At 55.0% G+C, this 12550-nt stretch overlaps 1 protein-coding gene across 4 annotated transcripts in view; it reads left to right on the top strand.

The window, feature by feature from the left end:
- Positions 1–1507: 1507 nt before the first annotated feature.
- The window catches only part of ACTN1 (actinin alpha 1), a 98168-nt gene continuing 87125 nt past the window's right edge, over positions 1508–12550 (top strand). Inside the window, exon 1 of one of the 4 annotated variants that reach the window (XM_061429227.1) lies at positions 1508–1942. In XM_061429227.1, coding sequence (XP_061285211.1) covers positions 1838–1942 — 105 coding nt within the window. In that variant the 5' untranslated portion in view covers positions 1508–1837. The remainder of the gene's footprint in view (positions 1943–12550) is intronic. The other 3 variants (XM_061429226.1, XM_061429230.1, XM_061429228.1) reach the window with 3 other exon arrangements.

Here is a 12550-nt window from a genome sequence, read left to right as displayed (position 1 = left end):
GAATGAATGGCTGCAGCACCATCATTACCCTCGATATCAGGTTTAGAGCCATAGTTTAGAAGTGGATATAAAATAGTCTATAAATCTGCTGACTCCGTGGCTCAGAAGCAGTGCTTCCTCAGCCAGGGACTTGTGGAGGGCACAGTGCTGACCAGTGACACTTGAATAAATGTGCGAGATTGAATGGTGCAGGCAGTGACACATCACCCATATCTGCTTAGGACAGCAGCAGCTGGCTCTCCTGGGAGTCACAGGCACTTTTTTCAACTTTCCCATCTGTTGGCCTTTCAGGTAACCTAATTCATTGCCCTTTCTAACTCCTTCAGTCACCTCTGAACTGACAGTTGTTTTCACAGTAAACCCAGCCATCCTTCAGGAGCATACATGGATTAAGCACTACTCTGTGCAGACGCTACTGGAGGCCTCTGGCTCCCGTTCTTGAGTCCCGGAGCTCTCAGAGGAGCCCACCAGGGTGTGAGCCCACTGGGGAGATCCGCCACTTACTAGGACAGGCGTAGAGCAGGCAGGCTCCACGAACTTAAAGGTGTTTCTTCGCTCTTGCCCTCCTTCCTCCAATAACAATAAGGCTTTGTTTGTCAGGCATAAGGTTACCGGGTTGGCTTGTGGAGCTCTGAGAACCCGAAAAGTCCCCGTTTTAAGCTCATCTTCGGGAAATTCAGTTTCTCCGTCGGGTCAGGGGTGTGTATTGAGGGGGCGTGGAGTAGGTAGATCGCTCAGAGCTATTAGGGTGCTGCCCAGGTGTGTATAAGGATAGCTCGGCCCTGCCAGCCCGCGGGAACCCGCAGCGGAACCCGGGAAGCTGGGCGACTTAGACCCTGAGCCCAAGGGAGGGCGGCAAAGGAGCCTGGGGCGAGGCGGGAAAGCTGTGTGGCTTCGGAGGCCGATGGCTGGTTAGAAACCTGGCTCCGGCAGGGCAGGGGTCCGCCGGGTCGCGCCGCGCGGGGCGGGGCCGGGGGCGGAATCAGGAAATTCCCAGGAAATTCCTTAACATTCCGGCACTCCCCGCCCCCCTTCCCCGGGTGCCGATCTCTCCGGACCCTGGGAAACAGAAAATGAAATGCTTTTCGGGTTTCTTCGCGTCGGTCCTCCAGCCCCTGGCAGTTGTGGGCTTTGGAGCGCGTGGGAGCGCAGGACGCCGCAGCAACGGAGTACCGGGCCTTCCTGCGGGCTGGGAGCGTGTCCAATGCCCCGGCGGTTCCTCCTGGGGCTCCCGAGCGCGCGGCCGCTCGGTCCCCGAGCTCGGGGAGGCGTCCGCCGGCTTCGGTCCCGTTCAGCTTAAGCTGGTGTCACATGAGCCGCGCGGGGGAGTGGGAACCCGGGGAGTGGGCGGGGGCGTGTGCGCCGGGAGGGGGCCGCCCAGTCCACCTATATGCGCCGCGGCCCGGCTGACGGATGCCAGGAATTCCCAATGAGAGGCGAAGGGGGGAAGTTTGGGCAACTCGGCCTGGCCAATGGAGAGCCTCCGGAGGGCTCTGCCCCTGCCCCTCGCCCCCGCCCGCCTGTGCGCCCGCAGCGCTAGTGTGTCCGCCTCGCTCAGTGTGCGTAGAGATTAGGTCTGAGCGCCGGCGCGAGGTAGGCAGTCCGCGAGCTCCAGCCGCCGCCGCCGACGCCCCCCAGCAGCCGCCTTCGCTAGCAGCGCCGCGGTGGAACCGGGCGCAGGGGAGCTAGCCCGGCCCCGCCAGCCCAGCCCAGCCCCAGCCCCAGCTCAGACCGTCCCGACTCCCTCCCCACGCCGGGGCAGCAAGCCGCAGCCGCCGCCGCCCGGAGAGAAGGTGGAGGAAGAAATCCAGCCCCTAGCACGCGCGCACCATCCATCATGGACCATTATGATTCCCAGCAAACCAATGACTACATGCAGCCCGAAGAGGACTGGGATCGAGACCTGCTCTTGGACCCAGCGTGGGAGAAGCAGCAGAGAAAGGTAAGCAACCTCCCCGGCCCGTCGCAGCCCCCCGCCCGGGGCAGCTCGGCTTGCGGGGCTCTGGGGTTCTGGGCTGCGAACCGGTTCCAGGCGCGCACGAGCGGGGGCGGGGGATGCGCGGCCGCAGCGAGGTGGGGTGTTGGGTTACAGGCGCGGGGAGGAAGGGGGAGCGCCCCGGCCCCAGAGCCCGCGAACGCCGAGGCTGAGCGCTGGGAGGTGGGGCCGCCCGCGGGCAGGTCGCCTTGGGGCGGGCTACCCAGGCTGCCCGGTTGTAGTCGCCGCGGCCCCGCGAGGGCAAGGCGCGGGGGCGGTGCTCTGGAGGCTGGGGCTGAGCCCCGGGCTCGGTGGCAGTTAGCTCCGGATCGATTTTCTCTTTCCTTCCCCGCCCCTTGACCGCCTTTCCATATGGCGTGCGGTGGCAGCGCGCTTCCTGGGTCGCCTTGGTACCTGAAGGGGACAAGCTGCATGGGTACTCCCAGCCTCAGTCCGCCGGCCGAGGGGGCAGCGGGCGTGGCGGGATTGGCACCCACCTCTGGGTCTGTGTGGATGCGGACCTGCCGGAGTGGGGTTAGGGCCGAGAGAACCCGGGACCAAAGCGGGCTCCCCAACGGGCCCTGTGGAGGCGGGGTCAGGGCGGCAAACCGTTTTATTGCTTAACTCGGTGCTTGGTAGCTGCGAACCGACAGAAGCTTGCGTCTGCGTCCTGCCTCTCCGATCCCTGCTCATTCCTGGCAGATGGCGAATTTGGGCAACTTGATCTGAGTTGAGGGGCTCGGTAGGGCAAGGCATTGTCTCTGGGGATATTTGGGGTCAGTCCTTGGGGTTCCATGCTTAGCCACCGAGGCGCGTCCCAGTGCCGGGTGCGCGCTCTCCCACGGGCGCTGGGCTCAAAGCTGGCGAGGGGACCCGGGCACAGCGGCCGGTGGCAGGAAGAGGTCAGAAACCACTCTTGTTGGGGGGGAGGGCGCCCCAACCGTGCCTTTGCTTCCTGCCTGCGCAGTGAGCTCTTGCCCCAGGCGGCCACGTACCCTGAACACCCTTTTCCCTCCTCCCCCGCGGCCCGCTCCCATCCGGTCCCTTCTTAACCCCCACCCCCACCTCCACCCCTCCGCAGATCTGGGAATGGGGTGGGGGGGGACACACAGGATGGCGCGTCCCCCTGGATAGTGCGGTTAGGGCTGGGCTTGAGGGAGAACGCTTATGTCCAAAAATGGTAACATTCATTCCCTTTTTTAAACTTAAAAGGGGGGGAGTTTAGGGAGCCGACTGAAGTTTTTTTTCAGCCAAAGGCATCCTGTATTAGCTCACTCAGGAATCCTAAGCCCTGAAACTGGCGCCCTTTTACTCACTTCATCAGACAAGCAGAGGTAATTTAAAACAGCGCACAAAGGGCTTCCCAAAGCAGGGCGACCTGAGCCCCAGGGTCTTGGCTTCTGCTGGGCCCAGCCCTCTGCAGCCGCACCAGAAGGTTGCTCTGCTTCTAGCAGACTTCTTTGCCTTGCGGCCGTTACTTAAACACCCCTCCCCCTCTACCTGTCGGGCCCCTCGGGGAGGGCTGGGGGAGAGGTGAGTCCCTCCCTCACCTGGTTTATCTCCTGGGTCAGTTGTACTGTTGGGGAGTTGAGAATGGAGTAATCTGGAGATTCTTATGGGGGTAAAGGTTGGGGAGTTTCAAGGTGCACCTTCCTTGAGAATAGGTTTTAAATTGGACAGGAGGAGTGGGATTAGTGTAGAAATTTCTGTTTGCCTAGCACCTACTGTGTGCCTGGTGGGGTGGAGTGACAGGACTACCCAAGAATTAGGAATTAGGTCCTTTTAAGGACTGTGGGACTAAGCATTGGACCTGCACATGGTTTCATTATTATCAAATGAATGAGTGAGTATATTAAAAGCAGTGGGGGAGAAAAATTAGTGTCTCTCTTTCCCTACACACACACTCAGAACTCTGACCTGGGTAGTAATGGATGTGTACCAGGCTTTTGGGCAGCCAGGTGGGAACAGGGTCACCTGGGAAGGTTGGTTACCCAGGGACAAACCCCACAGTTCCAAGAGCTGGGACTGGCTGATGTACGCTGGGACTGTTCTAATGGTATATATGGTTTCAGTTGTTACTCCCAGCAGCTGTGGGAGCTGGGCAACGGGAGGATGAGGAAATGAGGGCAGAGGTGGAAGTAACCAGCCTAGCGTCCAGGCAGCTGCATGGTGGGGCTGGGTTGCAGCTGTGCTCCAGCAGGCAGCTTCCCCTCACTTGTTCCTTAGTTGGTGAAGGAGGCCGGAAAGCTGGGTCTGGCACCCAGAGCCTGCAAAGATCTTGGACCAAGGGGAGCCAACCCCTGCTTTGGTGGGGTTGATGGAGAAGGCCCACAAGCTCTGGGCCTTGATTGAATCTGGTCCACAGCTTTTTTTTTTTGTTTTTTCTGGGCCATTAAGTCTCTGTAATCTCAGTTTCTGCATATTTCCCCTAGTTCTCAGCAGGCTGGTCGGGATCTAAATTGGTATTATAACGGGAAGATCAGATTTAAAGTAACTTGGTGCTTTTGACAGTCTCCCTGCTGAGGTGAGGTGAGGGTTGAGTGGGTCAGAGGCTGACGGTTCCAAATGGAGGCGGGAGAGTGAGGGTGGGGTGAGGAGGGGCGGAAGGAGGTCACAGTGCTATGAGATACAAAAGCCACTGGGCAGGAGGCTGAAGACCCCCGTGTTCTGTCCTAGACTAGACAACCTGGACTGTGGGTAAGACTTCGGGCCAGTCATTTCGCTTCTCTGAGCTTTTATTAGTTAGTTCAGCAAGTACTTTTGGAACCCCTACTCTGGGCCAGGCTGGGATCCCGGTGCAGAGGGTGGAGCGTGAACTAGGCAGGCCAGGTCTCTGTCCCCGCCGGCCTTCCATTCTGTTTCCTCCTTCGGCCTGCCCTGCCCACCCCTCAGGGCTCCTTACAAGCATCAGATTAAATGACTTCTTGGGTGACGCCAAGGCTGATGCAGATGCTGGTAAAAGTCTGTGCAGGTAGCAGGCATGACTCAAGAGCCTGCCCTGGGTTGGCCACGGCTTGTCCCTTCAAAGAGTGCTTCAGTGCAGAGTTCATCATGCTGGGCTCCTTGCCTCAAAGACGCAAAATGCCGTGGCTTGGGGGAGTTTACTGGATTTCACAGTCTTTCCGATATTGGAGGCTGAGAACTGAAGCCGTCTTTTCTAGGGGCCCCAGCTCTGAACGCCCATCTTTGGGGAATGGCCAGAGTCCTCAGTTTATTCCCTTACGTGACTCTCACCCACGTCCTCATGTGTGCTCATGTGTGCCTGGAGTCAGCTTGGCTAGATTTTGAGTAAAATCCTGGCTCTACACTTGTATGCTTGCAGCCCTGGGCAAGTTACTTATCCTTTCTCAGCCTCCAATTTCTTATTTATAAAAAGATGCTAATACCTCCACCCTACCCCACCCCCTCCACCGACCCTCTTCACTGCTAGGTCGACAGCAGAGGATATGTAAAAGGGCCTCTTCTGCTGTTAAGTTTTATTCTCTCTCTTCCCTCTAAATCTGGGAGGCTCTGGTGTACTGTGTATTCCCACAGGTGCCAGCCCTGTGTTTTTGTTCTGTTTTTCACATGTAGGACCTTAATTAATATTTGTTGAGCTGATGGATGTTCAAACAGAGAGACGGCCCTGGCAGGTGAAAGAAGGTAGTTGTAAATAAGCCCAGATCCTGATTCCATATCTACGTCAAGCCAGGTTGTCAAGCTATGTGGCAGGAAGAGAGGCTGCTTTATTTACATTTGCTTCTGGACTTTGAGGGGCTTCCTGGTGGCTCAGCGGTAAAGTGTCTGCCTGCAATGCAGGAGCCACTGGACACATGGGAGGAGAGCATGGCAACCCACTCCAGTATTCTTGCCTGGAGAATCCCCATGGACAGAGGGAGCCTGGCAGGCCATGGTCCATGGGGTCACAAAGAGTCAGACTGAGCATGCACGCATCCATGTCCTGGACTGTGAGATCATCATCAGAGGAGCTACCAAGGTTACCCACCAAGGTGGAGGATTGCAAAAGGGGAGAGTCTGCCATAGGTGGGTTTATCTGGGGAGGATCAGGATGTCTGCCTACCTGAAGGCAGGAGGTTAGGAGTGAGTGATGCCTGGTAGCAATAAAGCCTGAGAGAGAAGAGAATTGGCCTTCATCTCCATCCTCATACCACTAGGGTTCTTCCCGATTCATTCCTTGTCAGTGTCCATGGGGGCAGGACCCAATCTGTCCTGTGCTCTGCAGAATCCCTAGTGCCTAGCACAGAGTCAGACCTATTGCATGTGGTCCAGAAATGATGATGAAATAATTGGATAAACATCATGCATGGCTTCTAACGCCAAGCCAGGGCAGTAGAGATTGGGATGAAATGCTTTACATTCCAGATAAACCATCCCTTTCTGGGACTGGATTCTGGCTCCAGCCTCTGCAGGTGGACATGCTCTGGGGACCCTGGTTCAAGTCTTCACCCTTCCACTGGCTAGCAGTGTGATCCAGGGTGAGTCACTTACCTGCTCTGTGCCTGATGATGCCAAGAGGGAAATGGATAATAATTGTTCCTGCCTGAAATAGCTGAGTAGAAGCTTAAAAACCAAGTAAGGTATACAGGGAATTTAGCATAGCACATGGGGTATAGCGAGTGCTCAGTAAATGTTAACTATTTTGAGGAACCAGAGCTGCTATGGCCTTTTTACGGTGATGCTTTGAGATAAGATGTAGTATATAAATCTGCTTCCGAAGGAGGCCAGAAGTGTGTTGGAGTTGTGTTGTCCTTGACCTTTGACCCCAAATTCAGTGCTGGCTCATTGAGTGTCACCCGACCTTTGCGTTTGCTCAATCCCTTGACCTATAGAATGGTATAAAATCCTTTGCCTACCCTTTTCCTACTTCCTGGGAATCCAGGATGAAGAGGTGAATGCCGAAGTGCTTAAAAACATTGTCAGCTGGTTGTAATACAGGTAAAATGACCTCAGAGTGTCTTGAGGCCCCTCTGATAATTAACTGATGAATGCCAAAGTGCTTAAAAACATTGTCGGCTGGTGGTAATACAGGTAAAATGACCTCGGAGTGTCTTCAGGCCCCTCTGATAATTAACTGAGCGCGTTCTGCAGGCCCTGCTCACACCCTCAGCAGCTCGCCCAGCCCCGCTTGGCTCCAGATTGCAGCAGCTTCCTCTCTGAAACCCGGCCCACGTGGGTGCTCTGAGTGCAGGTGTTCCGCTAGTTGGTGAATTGGTGGACAGAACCTGGAAGAGAGATGGGAGAGATGGACGGGCTGGGAGCCTCAGGGCTGCCCTGGAGAGATAGGTATGAGAGGGCCTGGGGCACAGGGCTTGCCAGACTTTTCAGTTCTGAGCAATGATGAGACCTTGAGGGGCTGCTGAGATGGGCTTTAGGATTCAGCCTCTTCAAAAGGAGGAATCTCGCTTCCTGAAGTCTGACTTCTTGAGGAGGGCTGCCAAGGCCTCCTTGCTCAGTGGGATGGGGCCTGGGAGAGGACCTTACCCCTGGGACTGTCCCTGGGGACGGTGGGCGGTTCTGTGCGAGGAGGTCACACCAAATGGGCGTCCTGTCACCTGGGATTTGTGGTTGGGATTTGGGGCTCCTCTTTCCAGCTTCTCGAGGAAGGCCTGGGGCTGGGCGCCTGGCCAGTGGCCACAAACCATAAACTTGGCTTGAGGACTTGTCACATGAGACCTGGCGCCTCCTGCCCTGCCAGGGTGGGGCAGCCTGAGACATGGCCTGGCCACAGACCTGCTACTGTGTGCCTGCTTCTCACCTTCTAGTCCCTGCATAGTGTGAGAACAGCGGCGAGGTCTCCTTGTGGAGGCAGTCTGAGCGCTGATTGAACCCCCTGTTAGGTAGCAGATGCTCCATCCAGGTGGGGCTGTGACAATGACAGGTTAGATGCAGACAGACAGAAAATCCCCCCAGGCCATACCAGTCACAGCCAGGGGCATGGCCCTGACCACTGCGGGGCAGGAGGTGACAGGGAAGGTTCTGCTGGGAAGCCTTTCCTTTCCCTGGCAAATATCAGGGGTGATGGTGGTGGGGGGTGTGTGTGTGTGTGTACAGGGGGTAGGGCTTCCCTACTGGAGGGGAAAGACTGGGAGGAGCAGGGGTGCCAGTGAGTCCACCTGCCATTGTTTCCCCCCTTGTCCTCCTTCCCCATTCCCTCTACCCCTCCCGGAGCTGACCTCTCACCTTGCTAAGAGGCCAGGCTGTTTGTACAGCTCATAGGTTGGACTCTGGAGCCCCACACCTCCGCACAGGTGTTGTCGTGCAGGTGTTGGGACTGTCCAGCACCTGAGCTGCCCCCATGTGTGACCCACCCCCACTTTTCCTGGGGCCTGGTGTGCAGCTCAGGGTTGAAGTGTCAGGGCATGTTTCTGGGACCCTGCTTTTATCCCCTGAGTGTGGTCAAAGGGCCCATGTTGCTGCAGGAAGGATCTGGGGAGCCAGGCTGAGTTACTCACCTGGGGTACTGAAAGGGTCCCAGAGCCCACCAGCAGCTGGATATGGTTTGGACAGTCCAGTCAGCAGCTCCCCAGAGGGGTCACAGCTAAGAGGCAGTAGGCAGAGGGACCCTGTAACCCGGGTTCCATAGTCCTGGTCACACTGGGTCACCCTGCCGGGACTGGGGATTTAGCCCAGGGTGTGCTGGCTCCTTTGGCAGTGGCACAGTATCCTAAGTCCTGATTGCCCAATCTGAGGCAAACCTGGGGAGTGGCCAGGGCAGGGGGTCCAGCAAGGCGGGGCTCAGCCATCCTGGGAGCCCCTAACACAGGACCAGGATTCCTGCTGGTTCTTGGGCCGAGCATCAGGTCGGGGAACCCTCCCTCCTTAGGGGGTAGAGGGTCACCTTGGGGAGAGGGCTAGTCCTTCGCTCTCCTGCTTGTCCCTCCTGGTCTTCCTTCGCCCGTATCACCCCCATCCTGGCTGGGGGTTACTGGCAGGATCTTGCCGTGCAGGGCACCTTGTGAGTCTGGAGTAGTCACACTTGGCCGCAAAGATACGGCGACGACAGTCACAACCTCACTCTGCCCCCTCCTCATGCTTGTTCGGCCACCCCAGGTGGTGCCATTGCTTGCAAAGGGGTTGGGTGGGTGTAGCAGGGCCTCCAACCCTTCCCAGACAGAAACTGGCTGTCCCAGCTGCCTGCTAGCAGAGCTAGGAACGGACTGGATTTTTTTTTTTTAAGTTGAAGAAATTCTTTTTCTTATGATAATCACAGTGGCTCACCCTTTCTGAGCATGTGCTCAGCATTCCGCCCTGTGCTAAGGACTCCACATGCATTAACACATCTAATCCTGCGAGGGGGATACTCTGACCCTGTTTCGCAGAGGAGAGAACCGGCTCAGAGCAGTCACATACTTATCCAAGAACCCACAGCCGGCGAGAGGTGGAGCTGGGGTCTGAAGCCGGGTGGTGTTGCCTCCTCAGATTTTGCTCTGCTGCTTATAAAGCAAATGCTTGCATTTCTAGCAACATTTACCCAAAGCCAAAACATATACAAAACAAAACCCGGTGATGAAAGTGTTCTGGAATTAGATAGCGGTGGCGGTTGCACAACCTTGTGGATATACTAAAAACTGCTGAACTGTAGGCTTTAAACTGGGTGACTGACGGTTTAAGAATTATATCTCAACTTTAAAAACCCTCAGCTAATGCTAATTTAGGAAGAGAATGACAGTTGCCTGTCAGCCCACCTCCCAGAGGTGAGCTCTCTCCATCCTCGCCCCTCTTTCTCTCACTGTGAGTCCACCTTTTCTCTCTCGCTCACTGTTTATGAAAAGGTCAGGGATCCTGGTTCATTGCGTGAGTGGGAGAACAGAAGAGAAAAATAATCAAGAAGGATAGCTTTCATAAAAAGCCTGATGTGGCCCTTTTCTTGGAAACTGCTTAAGACTAGAGTCCAGATAAGCACAGGCAAACAGAATCCTGGGGTGGAGGTGTGTCCTTCCTCATTGATCAAAGGCTGAGCCAGTCCCATGGGACCTGCCTGCTTGGCCTGGGATTACTTCCCACCTTCTGCCATCCCATGGTTAACAGGGAGGGTCTAAGTGGGGCAAATTTCCCTAAGTCCTGAGGCATGAAGAGGGGAGGGTAGGGCCAGGGTCCTCCCCCAGGAGACAGCTGCCCATTCTCAGAGGTTGCCTAGCAATAGTGGGAACAGGTGACTTAGCCCACTACAGAGGTGGGAGGAGAATAAAAGGCAGCTGGGATGGAAATCGGGAGTAGATGCAGAGGATGCTGTTACCCTGGAAACCGCCTGCTTGGTCCTTGGCTGCAGTGGGCTACTTCTGGGCTGGGATCCATTCTTCATTGAGAGATTGCGGGGACCTCTCCAGGCCTGTCACCCACAGGGTTGGGGCGGGGGAAGGGGATGTAGAGAAACCTCTTGCACATGGCCTCTGTGGGGGATATGTTCTCTGCAGCCTCGTTTAACATTCACAAGAGCCTTGTAAGGCATGTCGGATGATCACACTTGATAGATGAAGATGCTGAGCTTAGAAATATAGAATAACAGGCTCACACCCAAAGGCTCACAGTGAGAAGGGGCTGGTACCCTTGGTCCTTAAAGCAAACATTTCATTTTGGCTTAAAGCATTTCACGTGCCCAAGATCTGGGAAGGAATGTAAACACTATCCACCTTCAGGGAAGGGAAGAGAAGAAGATGAGAGAAGCGAAGGCTAGAAAGACGAGTTGTCTGTTTTATATCCAGTGATCAACCAATAATATTTAATAAGATGTCTTGGTTCTCCAAATAAGTAAAAAAGACCGTAGTTTACACTGATTGAAGTTTGCATGGTTTAGATTATCTCAATCTTAAAAAAAAACCCTTTGAGAAAGATACTGTTAACTTCCCTTGTTACTATAGATGGGGAGATTGAAGCTCAGGGGGTTTAAGTAGGTTTCCGAAGATTGATAAAAACCCAGGCAGACTGACCTTGAAATGCCATCCTTCACCAGAAGTACAGATGCACCCATTGCTATCTTGGAGTTTATGTTTTGAGACAAGGCTTACATATATAAAATAATATGGAATAGCTTAAGATGGAATATAGTGATTCCCTGGTGGCTCAGACCATAAAGAGTCTGCCTGCAATGCGGGAAACCCAGGTTTGATCTCTGGGTTGGGAAGATCCCCTGGAGAAGGAAAGGGCAACCCACTCCAGTATTCTTGCCTGGAAAATCCCATGGATGGAGGAGCCTGGTGGGCTGCAGTCCATAGGGTCGCAAAGAGTCGGACACGACTGAGCGACTTCACTTTTAAGATGGAATATAACCGAATACTCATTAGATGGTTCATGATTTTTAACATTTATGCTTTCACATGTGTCCTCTCCTTTCACTGTGATAAAAAGACTTGTGAGGTCTTATTCCCATTTTATAGACAGAGAATGTAAGGCTCAGAAAGGGGGAGTGGTTTAACCAGGGTCTCTTGAAGTCCAAATGGGGTAGAGTTGGTTTTGAATCCAGGTCTTTGACTAGAGGGTCTGTGACACTAAAGGGGTGCAGGCCTTTCTGAAGTTCCTTTTCTGGGTTGAAAGGTCGCGGAGGATTCTAGTTGTATTTCTCCCCACTTTTCAGTAGAAGGAGTAACTGCGGGGAATAGACTCCTGAGCCTGGTGGCCTCTCCTGAAGCTGACCCCAGCTGTGGAGGGCTGGCTTCCCTGCGATGAGAGTCATCCATGCCCCCTCCTTCTCTCCTCCTTGGGACCCTTCAGCTTCAGCGGCTCCTGCGGGCCCCTCTCTTTGGTCTCCAGGGACACCCAGCACCTTTGAACCAGGTAGCTGATGCTCAGTGTTTATTTTGACTTTAGAAGCCTGTGCCTGTAAATACAAAGTTGCAGGTTCTGATTTGAGCCTTGAGGCTGTTAAGAAAGGGGGTGAGGGTGAGTCTGAGAGCTTAGGTTGGGGTGAGCTGTTTTGGTTTTCAGTGCTGCAGGCCCGGCTAGGGGACAGCATTGAGGGCCGGGAAAGACCCTGCCCTTCCTGTCCCATCCCATCACCTTGCAGCTGAGGGTCTAAATCAAAGGCCATGATGGTGGAAAAGTGATGGGGGTGGGGAGGGTAAGGAGCCTGGTCTCTACCTTGTTTTTCCTGTTCTGTGGTGGTTGGTACTTGGGGGCTGCGGAGTGTGGTTGCAGGCCTGTGATTTGAGGCCAGGGCTTACAGGGGAGCATTTTTATGGGCCTGAAGATTTATTTTTTAAAAGTCATCTGCAAAGCTGATTATAACCAAGGGGAATAGAACAGAGTGGTGCCGGGCTCCGTTTTCAAATCGTCTGTAGGTGAAGTGACCGGAGGGGAGGGTGCGGCAACGTGGGTGGCCCCCTTCAGGCAGGTCTCCTAATGGAACTTGGCTTTCGATCTTGCAAGAGAGGCGGCCAGTCCTGCCTGTGGGTGGGAGGGGGCTTGTTACTGTCAGGCTCTGTCTTTCTCCTTATGTCCCATGTGGAAATGTGCACATGTCACAGCCTGTGGTTTGAGGATGGAGAGAGAAGTGGCACTTTTAATTCTTCTAAGTCCCCAGACCAGAAAATGGGATCCGTGCCTCCCCAGTGTGAGGCTGTACTGGGGGCAGGGCCAGTA

The sequence above is a fragment of the Bos javanicus genome, chromosome 10, assembly GCF_032452875.1.
Source record: "Bos javanicus breed banteng chromosome 10, ARS-OSU_banteng_1.0, whole genome shotgun sequence".
Classification (NCBI taxonomy): Eukaryota; Metazoa; Chordata; class Mammalia; order Artiodactyla; family Bovidae; genus Bos; species Bos javanicus.
Note: the sequence above shows the minus strand (reverse complement) of the source record. Positions and strands in the feature narration are given on the sequence as shown.